Raw genomic sequence first — 27,054 nt, forward strand, 5'->3', positions numbered from 1 at the left:
TCATGATGATGTGCTGGCCAGATAAGAATGATTTATTTCCATTTTACTAGACAGGGACTGGAAACACAGAGTCTAAAGTTTGCAAGATACTGGTCATATTGTCTCCGGTCGTTTTGGGGCTTATCTGTTTCTGGTATCATCCGCATTTTACAAAAGGGGAAATGAGGGGGCAGAGAGTGATAAAGTCATTAGCACAAAACCACTCAATCTCTGCAGTGAGCTCCTCATCACCGACCATCTAACTGAAATTCCAGCTCAAGTCTGTTTGGCACCAAAGACCATGTGTTTGTCATAATGCTTCCTGAAGTTTACGAGGCAGCACGGTTTGGCTAAATGCTGACGGGTTTTATCGTTACACAGGCATGGGTTTGAACCCAAGTTCTCCCCTGTGCTGATTAGGTATGTGACCTTGTATTCTTTCCTTCCTTGCTCCCTTGTCAAGTGTTAATTGAAGTCCTATTATATCCGTGTCAAGTGCTCTGCTGGGGTCTGGGAATATACCAGCTAACATCATAGTCCTTGCCCACCTAGGGCGTCCAGTCGGATGAATAATGCAGACTGAAATAGACAAGTACAGTGTTGTTTGAGAAGTGCTTTGATGGGAAGCCTCAGGTGCTTTGGGATCACCTCTAGGTGATCTCTGTCCAATACAATAGCTACTAACCACAGCCCAATGCCATCAGTGTAAAATACATGCAGGATTTTGAAGACCTAGTACAAAAAAATAGTGTTAAGCACCTTGTTAATAATGTCTTATATTGACTACATGTTGAAATGATTATTTTTGGGATACTTGGAGTTTAAAACTACTTTATTCAAATTAATTTCACCTGTTCCTTTTTAATTTTTATATATGGCTGTTAGAAAATTTAAAGTTACTCTGGGCATGGTGGCTCACGCCTATAATCCCAGCACTTTGGGAGGCTGAGGTGGGCAGATCATTTGAAATCTGGAGTTTGAGACCAGCCTGACCAACATGGTGAACCCCCTCGTCTTTATTAAAAATATAAAAAAATTAACTGGGGCGTGGTGGCGCATGTTTGTAGTCCCAGATACTTGGGAGGCTGAGGCAGGGGAATCGCTTGAACCCGGCAGGTGGAGGTTGCAGTGAGCTGAGATTGCACCACCGCCTTCCAGCTCGGGCGACAGAGCAAGACTCCATCTCAAAAAAAAAGAAAAAACAAAATTTAAACTTACATATGTCGCTCACCTTATGTTTCTAATGAACAGTGGTGCTGTGGAAGAAGAAAAGCATGGGATGACAGTGCCTGTCTTAATGCAACAATCAGAGGACATTTATCCTGTGACCTCCCCAGGAAGGCACACAAGAGAGACTTAACAAGTAGGAGCTTCTCTCCCTCCACACATGGTTTAAGAGGCTGTCATTTATTGTGGGACCCTCAGTCCTCTGGTACTGTGGAGAAGATATCAAGTGACATGGCCGCAAAGCTTATCCAGTCCTGTTGAGGATTCCTTTGGGTTGTCTATCTCGAAAATAGCTATTGTAACCCACCTCCCCCATGGCCTCCGAAACACCCGTGGCTGAGAGTCAGATGATATCAATGTTGCCTGTTGTTGTTGCCATGGTCCCTAGGTATCTTCACTTTTCTTTATTTTAGCAGAAGGAAGTCTTGTTACATGTTCGAGGAGAATCTGATTTTCAATATCTTCATTGGATTAAAAAAGACAAGGCGCATTGGGTTAATGATAAGGCCTTTTCTTTTCTTTTCTTTTCTTTTTTTTTTTTTTTTTGAGATGGAGTCTCACTCTGTCGCCAGGCTGGAGTGCAGTGGCTCAGTCTTGGCTCATTGCAACCTTTACCTCCCGGGTTTAAGTGATTCTCCTGCCCCCGCCTCCTGAAAGCACAGCTGATTTTTGTATTTTTCGTAGAGATAGGGTTTCATCATGTTGGCCACGATGGTCTCTATCTCTTGACTTTGTGATCCACCAACCTCAGCCTCCCAAAGTGTTGGGATTACAGCATGAGCCGCCGTGCCCAGCCCATGATAAGGTCTTTTCTGCCTGTTAGATTCGTAGAACTGGGAAGGGTCTTGGGAATTGACTAGTCCCACTTCTGAGCCTCCTCCTCAGAAAGTGAAGCTTAGAGTGGCCAAGGGGCTTGCCTAGGGTAACAGAGCCAACCAAGGTGGTCAGCGACCGGACCCCAGTCTTTCCATCCCCTGTTTCACATGCAGCCGCCATTCGGCACAGCCATTCTTTTCTGAGATGCTCCCTTTCCTGCTCCTCCCTCCCAAAGTCTCCTGTTTTGTGTCTCATCCCTCTTCTGCTGCCTTCTCTCTCTCTGACCCAGTGTCTTTCCTTTAATACAACAGGCAACAGAAACAGGTGTCAAAGAGAGATAGGCAGGTTAAAGGATAGGCAGAAATTAACAAGACAAAATGGAACAGAAAAAAAAATCCTGATTTTGAATAGACACAAATGAAGCCAGGGAGAACTTTGGTGGCCTTAATAGTGGTTCAGGGCCGGGCATGGTGGCTCACGCCTGTAATCCCAGAACTCTGGGAGGCCAAGGCGGGTGGATCACCTGAGGTCGGGAGTTCAAGACCATTATGGCCAACATGGTGAAACTCCATCTTTACTAAAAATAAAAAAAATTAGCCGGGCGTGTTGGCGCATGCCTGTAATCCCAGGTACTCAGGAGGCTGAGGCAGGAAAATCGCTTGAACCCGGGAGGCAGAGGTTGCAGTGAGCCAAGATCACATCATTGCACTCCAGCATGGACAACAAAAGCAAATGTCTCAATCAATAAATGAATGAATGAATAAATAAACAAACAAACAAATAAATAAAAGTGGTTGGGGTGAAAAGGCAGCCTGGATGTGTTTGGAAGAGCAGGGATTTGGAATTATAGGCTCAGGGCCTGAGGACTGGCCAGGAGGCCTTGGAAAGCCATAGTTTCCTCCTCTGTGGTCACCCTCACTGGGCTGTCATGAGGGGAGAATAAGAGCATGTTTCTGAAAGGGTTTTGTCGTCTCTGAGACATCGTCATCCCAGCGGTGGTCATTATCATTCATATGAGGCTGGGAGATTTTGTTGGCAGTTGGAGCAGGATGCAATAGCTGGATGATATGGTTGCCAAAGAAAGCTGACGTGGTATCGAGACAAGGGATGTGACTCTACTCTTGACTAACCGTTTCTGGGGCACTATGCTATGCTCCGTTCCACGAATCGCCTTTTAAAAGGGACTTAGGGGCCGGGCACGGTGGCTCAAGCCTGTCATCCCAGCACTTTGGGAGGCCGAGGCGGGTTGATCAGAAGGTCAAGAGATCGAGACCATCCTGGTCAACATGGTGAAACCCTGTCTCTACTAAAAATACTAAAAATTAGCTGGGCATGGTGGCACATGCCTGTAATCCCAGCTACTCAGGAGGCTGAGGCAGGAGAATTGCCTGAACCCAGGAGGCAGAGGTTGCGGTGAGCCGAGATTGTGCCATTGTACTCCAGCCTGGGTAATAAGAGTGAAACTCCGTCTCAAAAAAAAAAAAAAAAAAAAAAAAGGGACTTAAGCAAACTGTTGTTGTTCCAGAGAAAAATCGCAAGAATAGCCTAGGATTTGAGAGTTATGACATGTAAGGCATGATTTAAGGATTTGGAGGATGTTTAGTCTGGAGGAAAAAAAATTAAGATTGGCTAGAACGAGGTAGCTCTTTCCAAATATTTGTAGGTTGTCCCGCAGAAGAGAGGAAAGATTCATTCTGTGTTGCTAGTAGCCAAACCAGGACCCAATGATGGGAGTTAATAGGAGGCAGAGTTGGGTGCAATCGGAGCCTGTCTAAAACTCAGAAAGCTGTTCCCATATGGACTTCCTGGGAAAGTAGTGAGCTGTCTGTAAGTGGAAGTCTGCAAGCAAAGGCTTGGGGGGTGTTTGTTTATGGAGACAGGGTACTCTGAAGAGAGGTCCTGCTCTGGCTGAGAGGTTGAACCAAGTGATCTCTGTGGTCCCTCCAATTCCGAGACCATGATTATCTCCTTCTGCTCTCTCTGATCTTTCTGTCTGATCTGTTTCCCTCACAGTTTTTGATGTCTTTGTTGACTTTCTGCTCCTTCTGAGAACGCTTTAGGGTTTTAGATTCAGAAATCTTTCTGCAATCATTGATAGTCCAGCATGATGGAAAGTAGGAAGGAGGAACATTTAAAAACAAAGGCAGTGTTAACTTTGATGGGTACACAGTAACCTGTTAAGTGGGGGAAGAAGCAGGAACATGGTCATGTGTGTTAGGGAGTCTTGTAAACACTACAGCAAATGAACAGACATCCCTTCTTCTTAGCTATTGTTCAGAATGCAAACACAACTGCCGAAGGCCTTTGTTCTTGAATGGACCAGCATTTTCCTTGTTTATACAATTCTTTTGTTAACTACAGACATTCAAGGAAAATTCTCACTATAAGAATTCTAGAACATAAACTGCTTTCCAGACTCATAATTTAAATGCTTTGCTGATTTGGTTATATCAAATTCTGTACAGGAGGTGTTTTCATGATTTCTTGACTTCAGAAAAGCTATTTTCTTGAGAAAAATATTTTTCACGCATAGTTAGTGTTGCAGCTGGGAGAGTAAGAGGCTAGCTGAATCTCTGCAGTTGAGTGGGCAGCTGAGCTATTTCCAGTATTTTGCTCTGGTCCCAAGTAGCAATTACGCATCCGTCTCAGTGCTCCACCTCAGACGTGCCAATCATCATTTCTAAAACCTCCACCTAGACTGTAAGGCACAAAATAGAACCCAGCAGATCCAGGTGGAAGAAGGAGGGAATGGGTAGGAATGAGTAACGTTTTGGTTCGGTTCCCTGAGGTCAGAGCCCTTTCCCAGCCCCGAGAATGACAGCAGAGATATGGAGGGAACTGTGGATCAGGGCATGAATTCCAGTGCTTGGGAGCATTGTTGGTCCACTGTGGCAGGAAGAGCCTGGAGAGAGAGCAGTTCATGTTTCTTCAGATCCGGGGGAATGGCCAGTTGGGCCAGGCTGGGCAGGGTGGCAGGGTGCTGAAAAGGCAGCAGCAATCTGTAGGAGCCGCAATGTCCATGGTCATCCTCTGAGACTGCTGCCCTATTACAGACCCAGTCTTTGAGGCTGCTGTGTTAAACCCACATCTTCTTGCCTAGCTTCACCTCGGTGTGCCCTTGAACCCTGGGTTCAGGACAGGCTCAGCCTTGAGACCAGCAGATGGATTTGCTCTTGGATCTAAATTCTGGAGAGAGAGACCAGCCAACTCTGATTGAAGCCTGCAGCCTTAATCCCCACTCATTCTCTTCTTTTCTTTTTTTTTTTTTTTTTTTGAGACAGAGTCTTGCTGTATTGCCCAGGCTGGAGTGCCATGGTGCGATCTTGGCTCACTGCAACCTCTACCTCCCAGGTTCAAGCGATTCTCCTGCCTCAGCCTCCCAAGTAGCTTGTATTACAGGCACCAGCCACCATGCCTGACTATTTTTTGTATTTTTAGTAGAGATGGAGTTTTGCCATGTTGGCCAGGCTGGTCTCAAAGTCCTGACCTCAGGTGATCCACCTGCCTCCGCCTCCCAAAGTACTGGGATTATAGGCGTGAGCCACTGTGCCCAGCTCCTACTCATTCTTTTATTGCAGACCTGCTTCCTCACCAGTCTCTTATGCCTAGGAGTGCTCTTCTGTAAGTTCTGGTTTCTGAGCTTATAGAAGTCTGGGAAAATGGAGTCTGGGAATGGATGGGACTTCTTACTGAGTCATTTTAAAACCCTGACTTGTCTCTGTCCTTCCATAGTGGTGCTGCTCTCCCTGAATGGAGTGATACAATAGTTCTCAAACTTCTGTGGGCGTGAGATAGCCCCAGCTTTTATGTTTTTATTTTTTGAGACAGAGTCTTGCTCTGTCACCCAGGCTGGAGTGAAGTGGCACGATCTTGGCTCACTGCAACCTCTGCCTCCTGGATTCAAGCGATTCTCCTGCCTCAGCCTCCTGAGTAGCTGGGATTACAGGCGCACACCACCATGCCCGGCTAATTTTTGTATTTTAGTAGAGACGGGGTTTCACCCTATTTTGGCCGGGCGGGTCTCAAACTCCTGACCTCATGATCTGCCTGCCTCGGCCTCCTAAAGTGTTGGGATTACAGGCATGAGCCACCACACCTGGTGACAGCCCCAGCTTCTAAAATACCAGATTTCAGAGGCCTATTCTCAGAAGTCATGATGAAGGAGGCCTAAGTGGGCCCCGGGAATCTGGAGCCCAGGTGTTTCTGATGTAAGCAGTCCCTGGGCCATACTTAGAGAAACATTAGAGGAAAGAACATGAATTTTGGGGTCTGAGAGAGACAGAACTGGGTTACTTATTGTGTTATGCGTTGAGCAAGTTAATCACCATTTTTGAGCCTTCTGTTTCATCATCTATAAAATGCTGACCACTTCTCAGGGGAGTTTTCAGATGTTAGTGTGACGATGTATATAAAGTGTGTAGCTGGGGCTTATTATTTTAAGTTCTGGGATCCATGTGCAGAACGTGCACGTTTGTTACCTAGGTGGTATGGTGCTATGGTAGTTCGCTGCACCTGTCAACCTGTTATCTAGGTTTGAAGCCCAGCATGCATTAGGTATTTGTCCTAATGCTCCCCGTCCTCTTTGTCCCCACTCCCCGACAGGCCCTGGTGTCTGGTGTTCCCTCCCTGTGTCCATGTGTTCTCATTGTTCAACTCGCTGGGGCTTATTAAATAGGGCTTTTGGCTGGGTGCGGTGGCTCACGCCTGTAATCCCAGCACTTTGGGAGTCCAAGGTGGGCAGATCACGAGGTCAGGAGTTCAAGACCAGCGTGACCAATATGGTGAAACCCTGTCTCTACTAAATATACAAAAATTAGTCGGGTGTGGTAGTGGGTGCCTGTAGTCCCAGCTACTCAGGAGGCTGAGGCAGAAGAATCGCTTGAACTGGGAGGCGCCGAGGCTGTGGTGAGCCGAGATCATGCCACTGCCCTCTAGGCTAGGATACAGAGCAAGATTCCGTCTCAAAAAAAGAAAAAAAAAATAGGGCTGTTGGCTCTCTCTCCCCCTCTTTCAACACCAGGAAAGTGGCAACAGAGAATTTCAACTCCTCCTAGACCTGACATCAGTGATGCCTCTCTAGCAGTTGCCCCTGTGGAAAGGTCACAGAAATGTCTGGAGGGACACGTACATCCCCAGTGCTCTGCCTGGACTGCCAATCCTGGTTTCACAAGCAATGGCATGAAAGGAAACCACCAGGAGATCAGAGGTCAGCCACCTGCTGTCATTTTTATTTTCAGTAAACCACAGTCAGGACATACACAATTGACACATTTACAGTGCGTTACAGAACAAGCCCACGGCACTCTGTGCAGGCAGATGAATGGGCCTGAGCAGGTGACACTGTTACAGAGCAACACGTTAGGGTGGCGGAGGCAGTGGACGTGGAAGAACAAGGAAGGAAGAGCAGGGAAGCATCTGGATCCGGGGCCTGTGCTGCTAGTTAGCTACTGCCACAGTCATGGCTGGTAAAGTCTGCATTTCTGCACTGCAGCTGAAGTGTGTTAGGACCTTTAGCTTCAACCTGTGCCCAAGGTCACCCCCCAATACTGAGGTTTAGCTGAGTTCCCTAAGTTTTCTGCTGTGGGATTGAATTCTCTCCCAGCACACTGGCAATTCAAGAGGGCAAAAGAGGTTCGATACATGGAAGGGAAAATGCTTACACGTCAGGATTCAGGTATGTGTCTGTGTCGGTGTACGTGTATGGGTGTGTGTAGAGGTGGAGAGCTTACCTAAGAGTTTCTTTCATGTTGGACCCCCGACCCCCCGCAATTGATTTCTGAGAAGGAAAGTAGATTCTTTTTTTTTTTTTTTTTTTTTTGGAGACGGAGTCTCCCTCTGTCGCCCAGGCTGCAGTACAGTGGCATGATCTCTGCTCACTGCAACCTCCACCTCCTGGGTTCAAGCGATTCTCCTGTCTCAGCCTCCTGAGGAGGAACTGGGACCACAGGCACCTATCACCACGCCCGGCTAATTTTTTTGTATTTTTAGTAGAGATGGGGTTTCACCATATTGGCCAGGCTGGTCTTGAACTCCTGACCTTGTGATCTGCCCACCTCGGCCTCCCAAAGTGCTAAGATTACAGGTGTGAGGCACCATACCGGCCGGAAAGTAGATTCTTGGCAGAGGGGTTAGGAGCGGCCCTCCTGGGTCAGCAGAGCTTGGAGAAGTCTTGGGCTTAGTAGGAAACCCCTGAGGACAAAGACCCTACCTCCTCTCCCATGGCTGCAGCATTTACCCAAGGTGAAGCAAGATCGCTGCAGCAGGAAGGTCTTTAGAGCACCCCCTTGTTTGACAGATAGAGAAGAACAAGTCCCAGACGCCTATTGGATGTGTCCAAGATCATGTAAATGAGCCAGGACTAAAGCCCACTCCCTGTGCCACTCGTTTTTCCACACAGGGTTTGATGCCTTATTCTATCATGGGATGTGGAATGATTCCCTTCCACAGCAGCCTCTACGGAGCATTGGCCAGACTTCCCCAAGACAGAATGTTCTTACTTGTTTTCTACAGAGAGAGAAAATCATCCGTCAGAAACCACTTAGCAAGTGGCTTCTTGGAATTATGACTACTTGCTAATAATAACACTGTCTCTGAGGTACCCACCGAACTTTGAGGTCGACAGAACAGAGAGGCGTGAAAGCACAAAGCCTCTTTCCATTCTGTGGAAGAGGACAGCTGTGCTGTAAGCTGGGTCAGCAGCTTGCTGTGACTCCTATTCTCTTTAGTTGTCTGCCTCTTGCTGCAGCTTTTGAAATCTGCCTCGTTGTCGAGTGACCCACACACTAGACCACACTGTCTCTATTGAGACTGTAGACTACCTCGGCGGGTTAGCACCGAACAGAAGGGGTAACATCTGGGGCATCAGGCCCTGTCCAGGTGTACACCTGCCTTGCTTCCTATCTGGGGTCCTGGGAGAGTTGTTTTGAAGGCGTTTTTTATATGCTGATGGAAGAACCAGTACTGAATGACTGCCACTCGTTAGTCAGCTATAATCAACAGAGACCGACATTGTGCTGTGCTTTCTACCAACTCTGCATAAAAGATTGGACTTGGCTGGGCTCGGTGGCTCATGCCTGTAATCTCAGCACTTTGGAAGGCCCAGGCGGGTGGATCACCTGAGGTCGGGAGTTCGACCAAAATGGAGGAAACCCCATCTCTACTAAAAATACAAAATTATCTAAGTGTGGTGGCGCATGCCTGTAATCCCAGCTACTCATGAGGCTAAGGCAGGAGAATTGCTTGAACCCGGGAGGTGGAGGTTGCTGTGAGCCGGAATTGCGCCATTGCACTCCAGCCTGGGCAACAGAGCAAAATGGTGTCTCCAAAATAAATAAATAGGTAAAAGTTTGGACTTGATAACACTTAAGGAAGGGCCTTTCCAACCTAAGGGGGCTATGATTTTAGAATTCCTTGCTCCGTGGACTTTTCATGTTAATGGAGATAGTTCGTTAGAAACTGTAAATCCAGCAGGGTTCTGCTTCTGGGTTTTTGCGTATTTATTTTGTTTTTGTTGATTTTATAGAAGCCAAACCCACCTAACTGCCACAGCCTCTAGTCCATTCTGTGTCCCTGATTCTGTTGTTTTTACACTGAAACTATTATCCTCACAGCCTGAGATGTTCCCCTATGTCAGCAGTTCTATCTCACAAGGTGCTTTATGGCTATGATATGACTCAAGAGTTAAAGAGAAAAAGAAGAGTAGTAGTGAACAGAGGGGTTTAAGTTAGACATTGAGGCTGTTGGTTTTTTTTGGGGGGGGATGGACTCTTGCTGTGTCACCCAGGCTAGAGTGCAGTGGTGCCATCTCAGCTCACTGCAACCTTTACCTCCTGGGTTCAAGCAATTCTCCTGTCTCAGCCTCCTGAGTAGCTCAGATTACAGGTATGCACCACCATGCCCAGCTAATTTTGGTATTTTTAGTAGAGTCGGGGTTTCACCATGTCGGTCAGGCTGGTCTCGAACTCCTGTCCTCGTGATCCGCCTGCCTTGGCCTCCCAAAGTGCTGGGATTACAGGCATAAGCCACAGTGTCCAGCCCTGAGGCCACTTTTTTTTGTGGGAGAAGTTTGAGATGCTGGAGTGCATCCTGAAACCAGGCTTGGATTATGCCCTCTGAGGTTTCCTGGGCCTTTTAAGCACAGGTTTGCCTGGAGGTAACAAAGTGGGCAGTTGGCCCCTTAAAATCCTTTTCTAATCCTCCAATTTTATGTATGAATATTCTAAAAATAGAACCATGCTGGGGTGCAGTAGGCTATGGAGAGTGAAGAAAAATGTCATGAAAATAAAAGAAAAAATTAGAAGAAGCAGGCTCTGGGTGTGGGTAGAGGTTGAGAGAAGCAGAATGTGATGGGAAAAGATGGAGAAAAAGTAAGAGAGCTGCACTGTGACATGTTAAGAGATTAGGGTGCTTTTTTTTTTTGAGACAGAGTCTCGCCTCAGCCTCCTGAGTAGCTGAGACTACAGGCATGCATCACCACCCCCAGCTAATTTTTGTATTTTTAGTAGAGACGGGGTTTCACTTTGTTAGCCAGGCTGGCCTTGAACTCCTGACCTCAGGTGACCCTCCCACTTTGGCCTCCCAAAGGGCTAGGATTACAGGCATGAGCCACTGTGCACAGCCCAGATAGTCATTCTTTTAAAACAAAGTATTTACAGATGAATCCATTAGTAAACGTGTGAATCATCCTATCCAGCCCCATTTTACATGTGGGGAGAGTGAGCTATTATATGACATCCCTATTGCCAGTTGGTATCAAGGGAGGTGCTAGAGTTGACCTTGACGAGCGCTGGAGAAAAGTCCAGTGCTGAGCGGAGAGTGAAGATCACATTGCCCTGACTGAGGATGTTTGAGCAGGAAGTGCTCTCAGGACGTGGCTTCGAAGCTCAGGATGAGAATGGGCCGGGCTAAGGCCTCGCATCTTCCTTCCCTGGCCCTACCTCAGAGCTCGGAGTGACCAAGGTGGCAGAAGAGGCTAGGCATTGCAAGGGGCCTCGCGCATTTTCTTTCCTTTCCTCAGAGGTGGGAGGAGACCCAAATACTGTCCTAAAACCGTCCCTTCTCCTCTGGGGAGCCATGCAGAATATCTGCTGAGTTTGGAAGTTGTGCTCATGCATGGCCTTTCCCTGCTTTTACTCTTTCCTCCTTTCTCTGAGTTCCTGAGTGCAGTTTCCAGAAGTTTCTCTCATGGAGTCTGGGAATGTCTGGGACTCCTTGCCAAGTCAGTTGGAGGCAGGATGAATTTCCTGCAGATGACCTACCTTTGCCACTATCTGACAGATTTCCCTAAATGTCCCTTTCTTTCCCCTTTGGGGTAAGATGGGAATTTGCATTGATTAGGTTGGTGCAAAGGCAATTGCAGTTTTTGCCATGAAACGTGTAAGCAAAACAGCAATTCTTTTGCTCCAACCTAATATTTTGTCTCTCCCTCTGCCCTAGTCTCTGTTCACAAACATCTCAGAAGGGACCCTCGAGCTGGAGTCCTCCAAAATGTCATAGAGGTGTGGCTCCCAGCTCCCGCTCTGTTTCTATCTGTGCTCCCCATTTACTGATGAGTCCATTAGTAAATGTGTGAATCGTCCTATCCAGCCCTATTTTACAAGTGGGGAAAGTGAGCTGTAATATGACTTGCCCACGTTCCTAGTGCCAGTTGGTATCAAGGGAAGCACTAGGGTTGACCTTGATTGGTGTTGGAGAGAAGTCCAATGCTGAGCGGAGGGAGAAGAGCACATTTCCCCAACCGAGGATGTGTGGGCAGAAAGTGCCATCAGGACGTGGCTTCACAGCTCAGGAAAGAGACTGAGAATGGGCAGTGCTATGTGACCCACAGCCGTGTGGCCTCATCACAGAAAACAGCCAAGTGAAGGGGACTCAGCACATTCAAGTGAGCTTTGTCTTTTGAATTCTTATTCTCCCCCTTAGGAAGCTGGGCCTCTTTTAGCCACTGGGAAATAGGAAGAAACTTTGTGCTTTCTCTTCCCTACTACGAAATGACTGATGAACAGTAGTACAAACAGGCCTCTCTGTTCTGAGGAGACAGAGAAACAAAAAAATCATATTGCCTAGGCAAAGCAAGTGCAAGTGTGCAGAGACCCAGCCCAGCATCCGTCTCTGGGAAGGGCTGCCAAGAGCTCTTATATAAGATGCAGTGAGCTCATGCGTTTGATCAGCAGATCCCTGGTTTCAGGGCCAGGGGTTAGGCTGGAGGAGGGAGCTTAGAAGAGATTGTGTTCTTCCAAAGAGGAGGCGATCTGGGAAGAAAACATGTTCCTACACTCAGAATGATGGAAGCAATTTTCATCTCTGTGCCAGTCAACATAGACTTCCATTTCTCATGGTGTCACTGTCAGGGGAAGAGAAGGTGATGCTTGGTGTTATGAACTCTATGGTGTGAGGAAAGGGGTGGTGAAGGGAGGGATGGTGTTTAATGATTCAAAGGTGGGTAGATGTGTGCTTGGGATATGGATAAGAAAGCGTTCCTCTTGATGTGTAGGAAGCCAGGTAGGTGCCCATTTAGCTCCACCGTGCACATGCTGGGAATCCATCAGGCCTTGGTTTCTAGTTATTGCCTCTCCCTTAGGCTGTGCTTAAAAGGGGAAACTCATTTCATTCATTGACTGAGACCAGCTGAATATTCTGGCACCTGCTGTCACTCACTTTGCATGCTTTGCTTTTGTTTGGCAGAATCACTGAGCTGGTAGACCTTTGCAAGCACTCACCACCCACCTTGCCCACCATCTTGTCCAGAATACATGCAGCCAGCCCACCCTGCTCCTGGCAGCTAAGCACAGAACAAGTAGAATGATCCCTGCTTTCCTTACATTTTGCCCGTTGAAAATTTTCTCTGACCCTGCGTAAATTAGCCGACGCTTTTCAACCAGGCTTCCCAGATGCTCTCTCGGGGGTTGACACACTTCCAGCTCAGTCCTGCCCTAGTGAGGGGGAGTTTCTGTACATCACAGCAGCCTACCCACTCGCTGAATCTAGCTTCCTATTTTTCACACGATGGGGCAATAACTGTAACTGCTTTTTTAGCCGAATAAATAAATCTGCAGACATGGTGGTCTATTGTTTTACCTGTTCAAAATAATATTGTGCCCAGCCACTCTGTAACTACTAATGCTTTAAACAGTTATTTCAGAATTAAGAACATGCATTTTTCGGGTGAATTTCTTTCTTTTTTGGTTTTTGAGATGGAGTTTTGCTCTCAGGTTGGAGTGCAGTGGTGTGATCTCGGCTCACTGCAACCTCTGCCTCCTGAGTTCAAGCAATTCTCCTGCCTCAGCCTCCTGAGTAGCTGGGATTACAGGTGCCTGCCACCATGCCTGGCTAATTTTCTTTTTTTTAAAATTAGAGACGAGGGTTTTACTATATTGGGCCAGGCTGGTCTTGAACTCCTGACACCTTAGGTGATCCACCTGCCTCTGCCTCCCAAAGTGCTGAGATTATAGGTGTGAGCCACCATGCTCGGACTTTCAGGTGAATTTCTAACTCCTCCGAGTGTTTCACGTTTTCTCTCTGGCATCATTAGTGCTTATAACACTTCCCAATTTAGTGTCTTTGGAGAATTTAGTTCATGGACTGTTTGCTTTCCTGTTTCCAGAAGAATCGGGAATGTTTCAAATACAGCTAAGACTGTCTTTGGTTCCACCCAGCACTTTTTCCTCATTAGTGATGGTAATGTCCTGATTAATTTGTATTTGGGAACAACTGGGCTTAATTAGTTCAGAAACAACAGAGCTCATATGCACCATACCTCGAAGCCCTCCTTCAGCAATACGGATGATACACACAACCTTTAACACTTAAGAGAGAATCTTGCGTGATGATGTATACTTAAGTATTCTGGTGTGAGATGTCATGATACCTATAACTTACTTAAAAAAAAAATAGCCAGGCACGGTGGCTCACTCCTGTAACCCCAGCACTTTGGGAGGCTGAGGCGGGTGGATCACCTGAGATTGGGAGTTTGAGACCAGCCTGACCAATATGGAGAAACCCCATCTCTAATAAAAATACAAAATTAGCTAGGTGTGGTGGCACATGCCTGTAATCCCAGCTACTTGGGAGGCTGAGGCAGGAGAATCGTTTGAACCCTGTAGTTGGAGGCTCAGTGAGCCGAGATTGTGCCATTGCACCGCATCCTGGGCAACAAGAGTAAAACTCTGTCTCCAAAAAAAAAAAAAAAAAGAAAAAAAAATTCAACAGAAAACGATGAAACAGGGCAAAATGTTATCAACTGTTAAATCTAAGCGATGGGTACAGGTTGCTCATTATACTCAGGGCTGTACTTCTGGTATGTTTGAGCATTTTCATAAAAGAAATTATTCCCAGATGTTCTAATTTCAGGAGACATATTTAACCTGTGGGGGCCTCGGGAGGTGGACAGGGAGCAGATGGAAGGCAGGAACTGCTTAGTTCTTCAAGGTCTATTATCATTACCTTAATTCCTGGTGGTAGCAGAGTATGACAATAGCAAACCCAAACAGCAGTTCAGTGACACCCCTGTTATCAACACCCTCCAGGCAAGTGTGGTTCTCTGAGTTAAAAGATCTGGTTCTCAATCCCTTTACTTCAAGGATGTTGGGGAGAAAGGAAATATTCACCTGGAAAGCTTTTCTCTTGAAGATTATGCCATTTTCTGGTAACCGATTGGTACCAGTTTTCTTAAAAAAATACGAAAGACAAAAAAGTTCATTAATTGCTTCAAAAGTACTGTTGTTTAGTCCCTCAACAGAAAATGCAAACTTTCTAGAATCTTCTTCCGGATTGCCAGTTATATTGTGGGGTTTTAAAGTTCATTTCATTTCCTATTACCTAGGGTAAAAATATATTATTATTTTTATTATTCCTCACCTTGTAATTCCTCCTAAGATTTCGTTTTAAAAAGATTTTTGTTTTTTGGAGAGTAAAAATCCTCTTTTATTTTTATTTTTATTTTTTTGCATTACTCCAGGCAGTATTTTTTATCCCGAATGATGATTCACCCGAAAGGTTTTTAAAAGGCCACTTCAACTCTCCACTCCACCTTTTGATATGTCGCTAAATTCTGGTATTTGACTGCCTGACCTTATTTCTTTTGCCCCTGATCTTTAGCTGGTTTCTGCATATCTTTAAGATGCTTTTTAATACTATATGAATACTGTGATCTGGCTGAGTTTTCACCAGGTGTCCACTGGTGTCCATCTTGTCTCAAGTAGTGCCTTAGGATGTAACCCAGCTGGTGCCTGGGAGCAAGGACCTGGGAAGGTAGGAGGAGGTTGAGATGGGCCTCCTACTGCTCAGGGCTGCTGCTGCTCAGTATGCCCCTGCACCCAGACCTGTGAATGCTATTTTCCGTTCCAGCCCTGTGGAAGAGGGAGGAGAGGGACTTGGGTTTCCAGTTTGAGAAGGGAGTAAGTCATACGTAGGGGATTAGTTTTGGGGTAGTAAATCCCTGTCCATTCCTGAGGCTCAGAGGAATTGGTAATGCTACTGCAGGCACAAACTTGGACTTTGAAGGCAGATACTGACAGATCCGAACCTGGATCGGTCACGGTGAGATTTGCTGTTTCTCAGTTTTCCTCACTTGTCCAATAGAGAACCACAGAGCAGCAAGCAACTTCATAAGGTTTTGGTGAAGTTCAAAAGTGGTCATAAAAATAGTAGGCTTTGGACTAGATAATAAATGACAGTTGTTATTTAATAACAATTTCATTAATACCTGGGCATTTCTAGCTTACCATTTACTTGACTTTATGCTCTAAAAAATGTTTTTTTGAGGATTTCTCAGTTCTTCCTTCTATTTTTGGACTGTAGTGTTCATGCCCACCGCCCTTGCCCAAATCAATCTGCCAAAAAATCTAGTTCTCTCTTTTCATCTTACGAATCTGTATCTTATTATGCTGATCTCTTACTGTGTTGTAACTCTACTTCTGTGCTGCCCTTTCATTCTTTGTCAATTCTGACCTTATCTCTAAGAAGTGAATTGCAAATATTTCTGTCTTTCTGTCCAAGTTGAATTTCATATTTTCTGAATCATGTAGCTGCCCTCCATGTGACCTAGAAAGCCCTTTGATGATCCATATTTAGCTGTATCCATCACTCAACAGATGTCTGGGTAGTTAAAGGCCCCCGTGAGCTCCCTCTACATCCTGTGGTTTCAAGTTCCTGAGTTGTTAAAAAGCTTTCATCGCCCCTGCCCCCCACCCCATCCAGAGCAGAAGGACAGATACCCACTTTAGCTATTCATTCATTTATTCATTTAACAAGTATTTACTCATTATCTACGGCATGCTTGATACTGGGTTAGATGTTATCCTCTTTGTTCCAAATTGCGTTTTCTTAATCTGACCCATTTAGAGTAGTCCTCCAGGTTTTCTGATGATTTCTCTAGAATCAGCATTAAACCATCTCTTCTACCTGCAGGGTTTCCTGACCCCTGGGAGACTCGGAGGCTCAATCGTAAGCTCTGAGGCCTTGCTATAATGAACCTGCTGTTCCATGCACAGATTTCAGACTTACAAAGGTTCACCACAGCTCTGGTTAGGGGAGTTTAGTTCGTAGATGAGGCTGCAGGGTTCTGCTTGTCGTCCTGCACCTTGGACATGAAGAATGAAGTCGTAGCAAGGGTAGAATGCCTGGCAAATTAAGTAGCTAATTGCCAAAACCCCTTGGTTTTCTGTGTCCCTGGTTTCCCACAGAGATGCCTATGAGGAAAGATGCTTCTCTGCTTTTTGAGCTCTCTGGATCTTCCCATTAGATAGCATCTCTTGGCGTCTGAAAGGCAGCTTGCCATTCTGTTCTCCTGTGGAACACAGATGGCCCAGCCCACGCCTATCACTAATGAGGAATGCATACAGAGCTTCCTTGCTGGAGGCTCCCTTCAGCACCCCCAGTGCTCTTCCCTCTGCTGGCCAGTCACTGTTGACCATGGCATTTAAATCTGAGAAGGCTGTTTGCTGCTCCCCCACTCACAGAGCTGAACAAAAAATTCTATTAGGTGTAGGTCCTGAGAAATGAGTTGCATTCAGCTAGAACATGAAGACATTGAGGATTAAGGAAGGGATGGCTGCCGATTCAATTGCCAGGGTTTTGGGATCCAGCTGTCCATGGAGGCTGTTGAGTTTAAATATGAACAAGCACTGGAAGTTCTTCCGTTGGAACATGATTAGATGGCTGTACAGAGGTCGAACAGATGGGATATCGATTTGTCAATGCCATATTATTTCAAGTAGAATGCCAGCATGGTGGGAAACAATTAGAATAAAATGTTAAAGGCACTGAATTAGTGGAAAAAGCATAGCTTTTCTTTTCTTTTTTTTTTGAGATGGGAGTTTCTTCTGTCACCCAGGCTGGAGTGCAGTGGCGCTATCTTGGCTTACTGCAACCTCCGCCTCCTAGGTTTAAGTGATTCGCCTGCCTCAGCCTCCCGAGTTGCTGGAATTACAGGCATGCGCCACCATGCCCGGCTAGTTTTGTATTTTTAGTAGAGATGGGGTTTCACCATGTTGGCCAGTCTGGTCTTGAACTCCTGAACTGATGTGATCCACCCACCTTGGCCTCCCAAAGTGCTGGGAGTCCCGGCAGAGCATAGATTTTCATATGAGACAGACCCGTGTCAAGTCCTAGTTCTATCACTTGCTATCTGTTGGACAAAGGACTTCACCTTTGTATGCATGGATTTCTGTATCTGTAAAAAAGTACAATGCCAATATCATAGGCTGTTCTGAAGATCAAAAGGGAAAGCACATGAAAAGACCCTGACACTGTGCCTGGTACCTAGTAAGCAATGAATGGGAATTTCCTTTCTTATCTTCCTTTCCCGTTTTCTCTTTCTAGCAGAAAGTTGAAAGATGGACTCCAATACAGTAGAACCAAGTTGAGCTAAAATCAGTGACTCCATATGAAAGTTTATACAATTCTGCTCTGTGGTTTTTTAAAAACTTGATTGAATTTGAGCTGTAGGATAGTTTCTTTTTCCTTGCTATTGCAAGTCTGATACAGGTTTGATATTTGTGGTTAGAAATTCCAAACTGCTAATATGGACCCCAAGTAGAAAGGCAAAATCGGTTTGACCCATTAAGGAATGAGTCTCAAGTATAACCCATTCCTTAAGTATAACCCATTCCTTAACTAGTGAGTCTCTGAGAATCAATTTCACCTGTTGATAGTGCCATGTCTCCAGTATAACCAATTCCTTAGACTCTCAGAGCTACCAAGGAGCAATCACAACCATCATCAGTGACCCTCGAGGGTGCCGGTGAGTCAGGGCAATCCTGCCATGTATAAGACTGGTCGAAATGGTCAGTACTCCCGGATCAAGAGCTTGCTCTTGGCATGATTTTTCATTCTTTCAGAAAATAAGGGACTCCAAGAAATGCTGTTCCAAAGGAATTAATAGCTTTACCAATTTAACATTAATGCCTACAAAAACAGTTTAAATAGCGTTGGGGGCAAGGTAGATTAGTGATTGTTTCCCATCCAACCAGGTCAAAGCTTTTTCCTATAAGAGCAGGGTCACGTTCATTCCCACACATGGCAGCCCTTTCCATATGAGAGCAGCTCCGGGAGCAGTTATTAAATGGAATAGAAGTTAACCTGTCTACGACTGTGTTTTTCAGACCTGATTCTGTTCTCTGGAGTTGCACAGATGAAGTCTAGTTCTCTGGAGTTACACAGATGAAGGGCCTAGATCATTGATTCTCGATGGAAGATGTGTAGAGGGAAACAATAAAAATAGACAATCTCATAAAGAAACAAGAAAAAGTGTCTGAGAATGGAGACTTTGGCTGGGCACGGTGGCTCACGCCTGTAATCCCAACACTTTGGGAGGCCAAGGCGGGTGGATCACCTGAGGTCAGGAGCTCGAGACCAGCCTGGCCAATATGGTGAGACCCCGTCTCTACCAAAAAATACAAAAATTAGCCGGGTGTAGTGGTGCACACCTGTAGTCCCCGCTACTCGGGAGGCTGAGGCAGGAGAGTTGCTTGAACTCGGGAGGCAGTTAGCCAAGATTGTGGCATTGCACTGCAGCCTGGGCAACAAGAGCAAAACTGTCTCAAAAAAAAAAAAATCAATAAATAAAAAATGGAGACTTCTTGTCCAAGAAAAAGCACTTTGGGATATGATTGTAGAGGATGGAGTTTCCACTTCCACTGAGAACAACAACAAAATAGATGGTGGGCTTAAGGCAGTGTTTTCTAATCCACAGATGCTAACAAATAAAGGACTCTCTGGTTCTTTACTAGGAGTTCTCAGAGACTCTCTGTGTACCTCCCAGAAGAGATTTAGCACTTGAGCACAGAACTCTTTTTTTTCATGGAACATCTGATGGATACTAGTGTTTTCAGAGACACATTTTTGGAAGCTGTGGTTTCAGATATGCTGTGGGGACTCAGACTGGACATTTGAAATAATTTCCTGATTGATTAGTGCTAGATCCTGGAGCTGGTGGCCAAGGGAGACTGTGAAGTTTCCTACCTTGGAAGGTTGGTAGACTCTTCGTCCTTCCCCCAACACCCCGTCTTTTCATATTAGCATGATACACCCACCTGCCTGGGAGTGTCGAGGTGTAGGCCTGCTATATAGGGGATCTGAGCATCCAGATCCTTCCCATCCCCATGATTCTATTTTTATGGATCTCAATTGTGGTAGCGTTGCACGGAAGGCACAGCTTAGCTGGGACAGGAGGGAACTGAGAGTTTTGGCCAAGAGAAGAGGGGGCTAGAGATGGGAAAAGTTGATGCAATTATTTTTGGCAGGAGTTGGAACCAAAGCAGCAGAAAAGAGTAAGTTTTAAGACTCTCTGGCAAAGTAACTTCCTAATCTGTCACTGAGTATGTGTAAAAAAGTGATTAGTGGGTCTCTATATTTATCATGATTACTCACAAATATGTAATTTACATAATATATACAGCACATTAAGTACTATGTCACCTTATATAATGTGCATATGTATAATGTATATGCATGTTATGTAACGCCAGTCTGGAGGCTCTTCCAGGTTCTGCCAAGTATTCCCTAATTTATTTGGCAATTTTAACGTATCTTTTCCATCTGTGGAAAGAACTCTCTTGAGAGGGGCCGGTCTCTGACCTGAATATAATCATCCTACTAGGTCTATCTCCACTCTTAACTCACTGGGGAAACCCCACAAAGACTGAGCCATAATGAGACACAATTCCTAGCCCATCGGTTCCTGCTTTATGGTTTTTATTGCTTGGGGGGGGGGGCAGGTGAGAACATGTCTATAGCATGGCCAGAATCAGAATAAGATAAAATAAGGGACTAGGTTCTCCCGACTAACCATGTGGCTGTGAGACGTCGCTAAACCTCATTAAGCCTTTCTCTCCTCATTAAGACTGAGATAATACCTTCTCTGCTAACTTCAGAGGTTGCTATGAGGGTCACTATGATGAGGGACTCCACAATAAAAACCACAGTCATAGTGATTAAAGGATGATTTGCAAGGCACGATTAAACAACAACACAAGATTTACTAAGGTTACCAAATTGGAAGTGCATTTCTGCCGAAGTTTGTTATACTCTGTGCCTCTAGGAAGGACTTGGGATATGTCTCTCAAGCAACACTGGAAGTTCCTGTGCACTCGGGTACAGCAGGTACAGGCCATTTCTGCACAGCTTCTCCATGAGACCTGTGAGTCTCTGAGAATGACTTTCACCTGCTGATAGTGCCATGTCTCAGCAGCCTCAATCTTGGGGGATCGTGGCTGAAACACATGAACAAACTTCTGTGAGACCTGAACTTGCCTCCGTTTCAGAATCAAGTGGCTTCCAAGATAGTGCCTGGAGTAATTCTGGAGCTTGTTGGCCCCATCACCAAGGATCCCCATCATGAAAGATATTCTTCAGGTGGCCTGTTTCTCTCTCCCCTTACTCAGCATTCTGCACTGTTAGGTTGGGCAGAATGGTCCTAGATGGTCCTTCACAGTTAAGCACCATTAGTACACACAATCTTGATATTTCCTTCTTTGTCCAAAGCTCCTGCCCCATGCAAGGGGATTAGAGGCAGCTCAGTGGAGTGATATCAAGCAGGCCCAAGTTTCCACTGAGAAATCTCAGAGAGGAATGGAGGCCCAGTGAGGCTCTGCAGGGCCTTGCCTTGGGAAGGAGGATCGTGCTGGCATCTGCTGAGTGAAGCCCACTGAGCTCTGCTGAGACCCCTCTGTCCTGGCTGGCAGTATCTTCCAGAAGATGCCTCAGTCCTCCCTGCGACTCTCCACTGAGGTCACCCCTGCAGCCACCAAGGTTGTTTCCAAACTGAGACTATGACGACCATGATGAGGTGACATGCGGCGAGTTCAATCTGATGATCTGTTTAGTACCTTCAAGCTCAGCCCAACTTCTTTTCCATTCAGGCCAGAGAGAACCTCTGGGACGCAGCACGAGGCTCTGCTTTCCTGTGTGGGCTTATCCTGGCCACGCATGCGCTGCACGTTTGTTCCTCCCTGGCAACCTGGATCCAAGTGGAATCAGTTTCCAGTGACCAGAAATGACCCTCTTCTGAGATGCGTGGGTTCTTTTCTCTATTAAATATCTTTGTAACGGCGCCTGCTCTCAAGCCGTATCAGCCAGGACACCATGGAAAAGTCTCTGAACTTTTCTGAGACTCAATCTTATCTGACAAATGGGACAGCAAATCCAGCCCAGCATGTCTTTCATGCTTGTTTTGAGGCTCCAGAATAGGAGCTCTCAGTCTCTTCTTTCATAATAAAGAGCTGCTTTCATTCTCCGTAACCCTTGTGATCGCCTGCAGCCGGGAGCTGCATCCTGACAATGAAACGGTGATGTGAGGGGAGGAAGAACCTTCTTTTTCTTTACCACTTTCTGTCCCATACTACCTATGTTTTATTCCAATCAGGAAACGCCCATCAGTAAATAAATATTTATATATATATAGGCTAAATATATATGTACACAAACACACACATAAGACCATCCCGAAGTATGACTTTGCACTCATATTCTGGGAGTGGTGAGTGCAAAGAAGCAGGAGGGCGCTGTCTCCCGGTTTCCCCAGCAAAGTTCCTTCTTTCCCATCTTTTCTGCCTTCAGGAATAGTCTGCCACCAGGGCTTGGAACTCAAACAGGAAACACGCTTTGGCTTGAAAAAGAAAGAAGCTGGGGGTGGTTTTTTTTTTTTTTTTTCCCTTCCCTTTTTACACAATATTATGACACCAATTTGAAAAATAAATCCCAGTTTCTCCGCTTTTCCTCCCAGGTGTTCACAGAACTAAGAAAATAAATACCACATCTAAGGTGTGCTGTGCAGGCAGCTCTGGGGGCTCTTGGAGCCACCTCTAAACAAACACACAGCCACCAGGAGAAGGCTCCGGGAAAGGAACAAGTGCCCACTGATGGTGCAGAAACCCAAGAATGGAAATACAGCTTTCCACGGCCTTTCTGCCTCCTCAGCAGGTTCAGGGAGAAGTTGTCACTCAAAGGACGACCGAGAAACCAACGTGCGCCTGCTGAGCCCTGCCAAGGATTATGCCCTGAGAGCTGGAGGCCATTTCGTCTCTGTACAGAGGGACCTTTGTGCAAATCCTCTGGAACCAGAGCTCCTTCTCTTGGCTACATCCAATCTCACCATAGGCAGGAAACCTACAGCCTGCTCCTCGCGAGCGTCCGTGAGGAAACTTACAGGGCTGGTAGAAAGAAAGGGGGATTTCTCTTCGGTCTCAGAAAATTCGACTTGAGGCCTGTGGGGATGTGGAGGTCGCTGCATGAGCCAGCCACACCCTTTTGGGCCCTAAGTCCATTCAAAATGTTTTCTTGGCACTGGCTCTGTTAGGGGTGTACCCGATGTTGACATAGACAGAATGTACGGCAAGGTGAAGTTTTCTTCTCAAAGGGTGGCTTTGCTTCCACTGGTTGGAGAAGAGTGTGTATGTGTGCATGTGTGTGTGCGTGTGTGAGTGTGCACGTAAATGTGTGTGTGTGAGTGTGCATTATAATTTCTTGTTTTCTCTCTTGGTTTAGCTGGTTTTTGGCACACTGTTTAGTCTTTTGAACGGCTCTTCCTCCTCAACGAGAAGAAGCTGCTCTTCTGGGGAGGCCCCATCATCATGGGCGCTTGGTTCTTGTGAGTAATTTTAATCTAAAAGCAAAGAGGCAGAAATGAATTAGTGGCATGCAAATCTCAGTAGCCTAAGGGAGAGTGAGTGGCAGAGAAAGGAAAGGCCAGCTTTGGGCTGGAAGGAGCCCCATGCAGAAGGACAACTGTCCTTGAATGGCTTCAAAATTGGCAACTTGACCCTGACTGGGCCTGGAGTTTGGCACAGCTGGAAGTGAGGGGCGGAAGCACTGGGGAGAGACAGGTGTGAGCTTCCCACGTGGTGATCAGCCCACACCTGTCTTGTGTCCTTGGTATTCACAGACTCTCAGAATGTCACAGTCAGAGGAGCTCTCCGGGACTCAATCAACCCCTCTGCAGGAGCCCTTTAGACTAGCCTAAGTTCACAAACAGAGCAGCAGGACAATTAGAGCCAGTCCTTCAGATTCCCTGCCGCCATTGCTCCTGGCAGTTCCTGCCAAGGCAGTGCAGAGATGTCAACCAAGTGACCCAGGCTTTGGTCTGACCTCTGACCACGTAACGTCATGTGGAGAGTTCCCGAAGTATTTCCTTAGGTATTTCCTCTTTTCTTAGCCTTCTATGGAAGACCCTCAATTTTTTTTTTTTTTTTTTTTTTTTATGAGACAGAGTTTCGCTCTGTCACCCAGACTGCAGTGCAGTGGCGTGATCTCAGCTCACTGCAACCTCTGCCTCCTGGGTTCAAGCAATTCTCCTGCCTCAGCCTCCTGAGTAGCTGAGATTACAAGCACGCACCACCATGCCCAGCTAATTTTTGTATTTTTAGTAGAGACGGGATTTCACTACGTTGGTCAGGCTGGTCTCGAACTCCTGACCTCAAGAGCTTCCTGCCTTGGCCTCCCAAAGTGCTGGGATTACAGGCGTGAGCCACTGTGCCCTTCAAACTTTTTTGAATTTTAGCCTTTTTAAGTGTTTTCTCCTGTAAACTTTAAGTGAAGTGGAAGTGAAAGACATGGATGAATTCTCATTTTTGCCTTTCTTCCCAACCTTATCCTCAGGTCATGGCTTTGAAATGCTTAATTCCTATCTGAGTGTTGCCTTGCAACCTTAATAATCTACATTATTAGTCCATCCACAACATTTATTTATTTATTTTTCCAAGGTGGAGTCTCGCTCTGTGCCAGGCTGGAGTGCAGTGGCATTATCTTGGCTCACTGCAACCTCTGCCCCTTGGGTTCAAGTGATTCTCTGCCTCAGCCTCCCGAGTAGCTGGGGCTACAGGTGTGCGCCACCACATCCAGCTAATTTTTGTATTTTTAATAGAGACGGGGTTTCACCATGTTGGCCAGGATGGTCTCCATCTCTTGACCGCGTGATCCACCTGCCTCGGCCTCCCGAAGTGCTGGGATTACAGGTGTGAGCCACCGCGCCTGGTCATAATATTTATTAAACATGATAATGTTCAGAATAGGACGATGATGTGGGAACAGGAAGCACTTTGAATTCAAAGGCCTGAGTTTGAGTCCGGACACTTCCACTCCTTTGCTGTGAAAATTTAAGATGAATCATTGACTCTTCAGAGCTAGTGCTTACTGAACTGTAAATGAGAAGGATAACCTTTGTCTTATTTTCCTCACAAAGATCAAATAATAGATTGTGAATGAAAGCCCACTGTAAACTGTAAAATGGAAAGAACAGTTAGTGAAATCCTTGTCTTGTATTGAAGGAGAAAGAGAAAGATGGATGTCAAAAGACGCAGAACCTATGAACCCATTCTTATGGTTTTTACTACATTGTAGCAAGTGACAGTGTGACCGCAGGGCACTGCTGTAAGCCAGGTTTACATTTAAGGGGCTCCAGGTACTGTAATCCCAGCACTTTGGAAAGCTGAGGTGTGCGGATCACTTGAGGCCAGGAGTTTGAGACCAGCCTGGCCAACATGGTGAAACTCTGTCTCTACTAAAGATACAAAAATTAGCTGGAGGTGGTGGGCACCTGTAATCCCAGATACTCGGGAGGCTGAGGCAGGAGAATCACTTGAACCTGGGAGGCGGAAGTTGCCGTGAGCCAAGATTGCACCCTGCACTCTAGCCTGGGAGACAGAGTGAGACGCCATCTTAAAAAAGTAAAATAAAAATAAAGGGCTCCAGGAAATGGAAGGGAAGGATGGAACCAAAAGGCATTGTGGACAATTATATAACCTGGTGATAAAGGCTGAACATGACCTTTATGTTGGCTTTCACCAGCCTGGAGATCTAAAAGGGAAGAGAGTCTCTGTTTCATGATAGTCACCAGACGAGAAAACTGAGAATATATCCACATCATTTTGTGCTGCGTGTCTTAGTGTGGGCATTATGTTTATCCCAGAACTCACAGAAGTGAGGCATAGGCTGGACCCTGGACACTCGGGCAGCACTTATCTGTGGCATGCAGTGTAGCGTTCTTTGTGGCACGTTCCTTTGTGGTCAGCCTTCTCTCACTCCTGATCTCCCATGCCCCATGATGGGAAGGACTTCAGCTTATTCACCATGGTATTCTCTGAGCCAGTGCAGTGCCTGTTCAGGGTGCCACATGCTGTGGAAGTACTGACTGATACACCCTACCAACCAGAAAGACAGCCCATGCTGGCAGGGGATGTGCCTATGCTTGAGGCAGAGGATGGCAGCTGGTGCCATTTCCTGCGAGTAGAGCCTTTTTTTTTTTTCTTTTTAGATGAGACAAGACCCTTGCTTCTCCTTTTTCTCTCTTTAGCTGAGCTATTTATTTGCTCGTTAGTACCTCCAGGGCAAAGAAGAGGAAGTAAAACTCAAATCTCTCCTGCTTCTTTTTCAGCAGTTCTGACAAAGGTCTTGATAGGGTAGGAGTTTGGAACTCCTGGGTAACATAATATTTTGGTCAGCTTTGTGGATTCCATTACTATAGAACTGAAAGAAGTATGAAATCATATCCTCATTTCCAGTCAAAGAGGTATCAGTCCCTTACCCACAAATTAGGGGCTAGCAGGTAAAATAGTTACAATCCTATTTTAGGAGGTAGTTGGCTGTGGCTAAGCCTGCCTTTTAATCCCTGATAGAAACAGGTGATCCCACATTTCTGGAGTTAACACTCAAGCTTCTTTGCTAATTGGGCAAGTTAGGCAATTAGCTAAAGTCTCTATAATTTTCTTAAAAACTATTCACAATGGGTCAAGCACAGTGGTTCATGCCTGTAATCCCAGCACTTTGGGAGGCCAAGACAGGCGGATCACGAGGTCAAGAGATCAAGACCATCCTGGCCAACATGGTGAAACCCCATCTTTACTAAAAATACAAAAATTAGCTGGGCGTGGTGGTGTGTAGCTATAGTCCCAGCTACTTGGGAAGCTGAGGCAGGAGAATCACTTGAACCCAGGAGGTGGAGGTTGCAGTGAACCAAGATCATGCCACTGCACTCCAGCCTGGGCTACAGAGCCAAACTCTGTCTCAAAAAAAAAAAAAAAAAAAAAAAAAAAAAAAGACAGCAGCTTAGTGCATGGTTTTTTGCTCTATTACAGAGAGAATTGATACACTAGCCTCTTGCATGATAGTTTGAAGTTCACAAAACTATTGTAGCATGTAATTTCCCCTTTAAAATGGAATAAACATTTGAACTTCAGTAGGACTGGGGATTGACTTTGGGGGCTGTTTTCTGCAAATCAACACATTTTTATTACTTCAAGAGAAGCAAGATACTGAGGGACTTCTTCCTGTGAGTAATTCAGATAATGCCTAGTAAAATGGCTAATAACCTTAAGTGTGAACCCTTCCCAAGCCATTTGAAAGGTGTCTGAGGGGCCAGGCATGGTGGCCCATGTCTGTAATCCCAGCACTTCGGGAAGCCGGGTGAGCAGATCGCTTGAGCGCAGGAGTTTGAGACCTGCCTGAGGAACATGGTGAAACTTCGTCTCTACAAAAAATACAAAAATTAGCCAGACGTGGAAGTGCATGCCTGTAGTCTCAGCTACTTGGAATGCTGAGGTGAGA

The 27,054-nt window shown here is 46.0% G+C and overlaps 1 protein-coding gene across 7 annotated transcripts in view; it reads right to left on the reverse strand.

Moving 5' to 3' along the window:
* Nucleotides 1–16,236: 16,236 nt before the first annotated feature.
* DGKG (diacylglycerol kinase gamma) overlaps nucleotides 16,237–27,054 on the reverse strand; it is a 209,015-nt gene continuing 198,197 nt past the window's right edge. For all 7 annotated transcript variants that reach the window (XM_074404673.1, XM_003926986.4, XM_074404671.1 and 4 more), the window contains one exon: nucleotides 16,237–23,119. In XM_074404673.1, coding sequence (XP_074260774.1) covers nucleotides 23,021–23,119 — 99 coding nt within the window. In that variant the 3' untranslated portion in view covers nucleotides 16,237–23,020. The remainder of the gene's footprint in view (nucleotides 23,120–27,054) is intronic.

The sequence above is a fragment of the Saimiri boliviensis genome, chromosome 8 (genome assembly GCF_048565385.1).
Source record: "Saimiri boliviensis isolate mSaiBol1 chromosome 8, mSaiBol1.pri, whole genome shotgun sequence".
Taxonomy (NCBI): Eukaryota; Metazoa; Chordata; class Mammalia; order Primates; family Cebidae; genus Saimiri; species Saimiri boliviensis.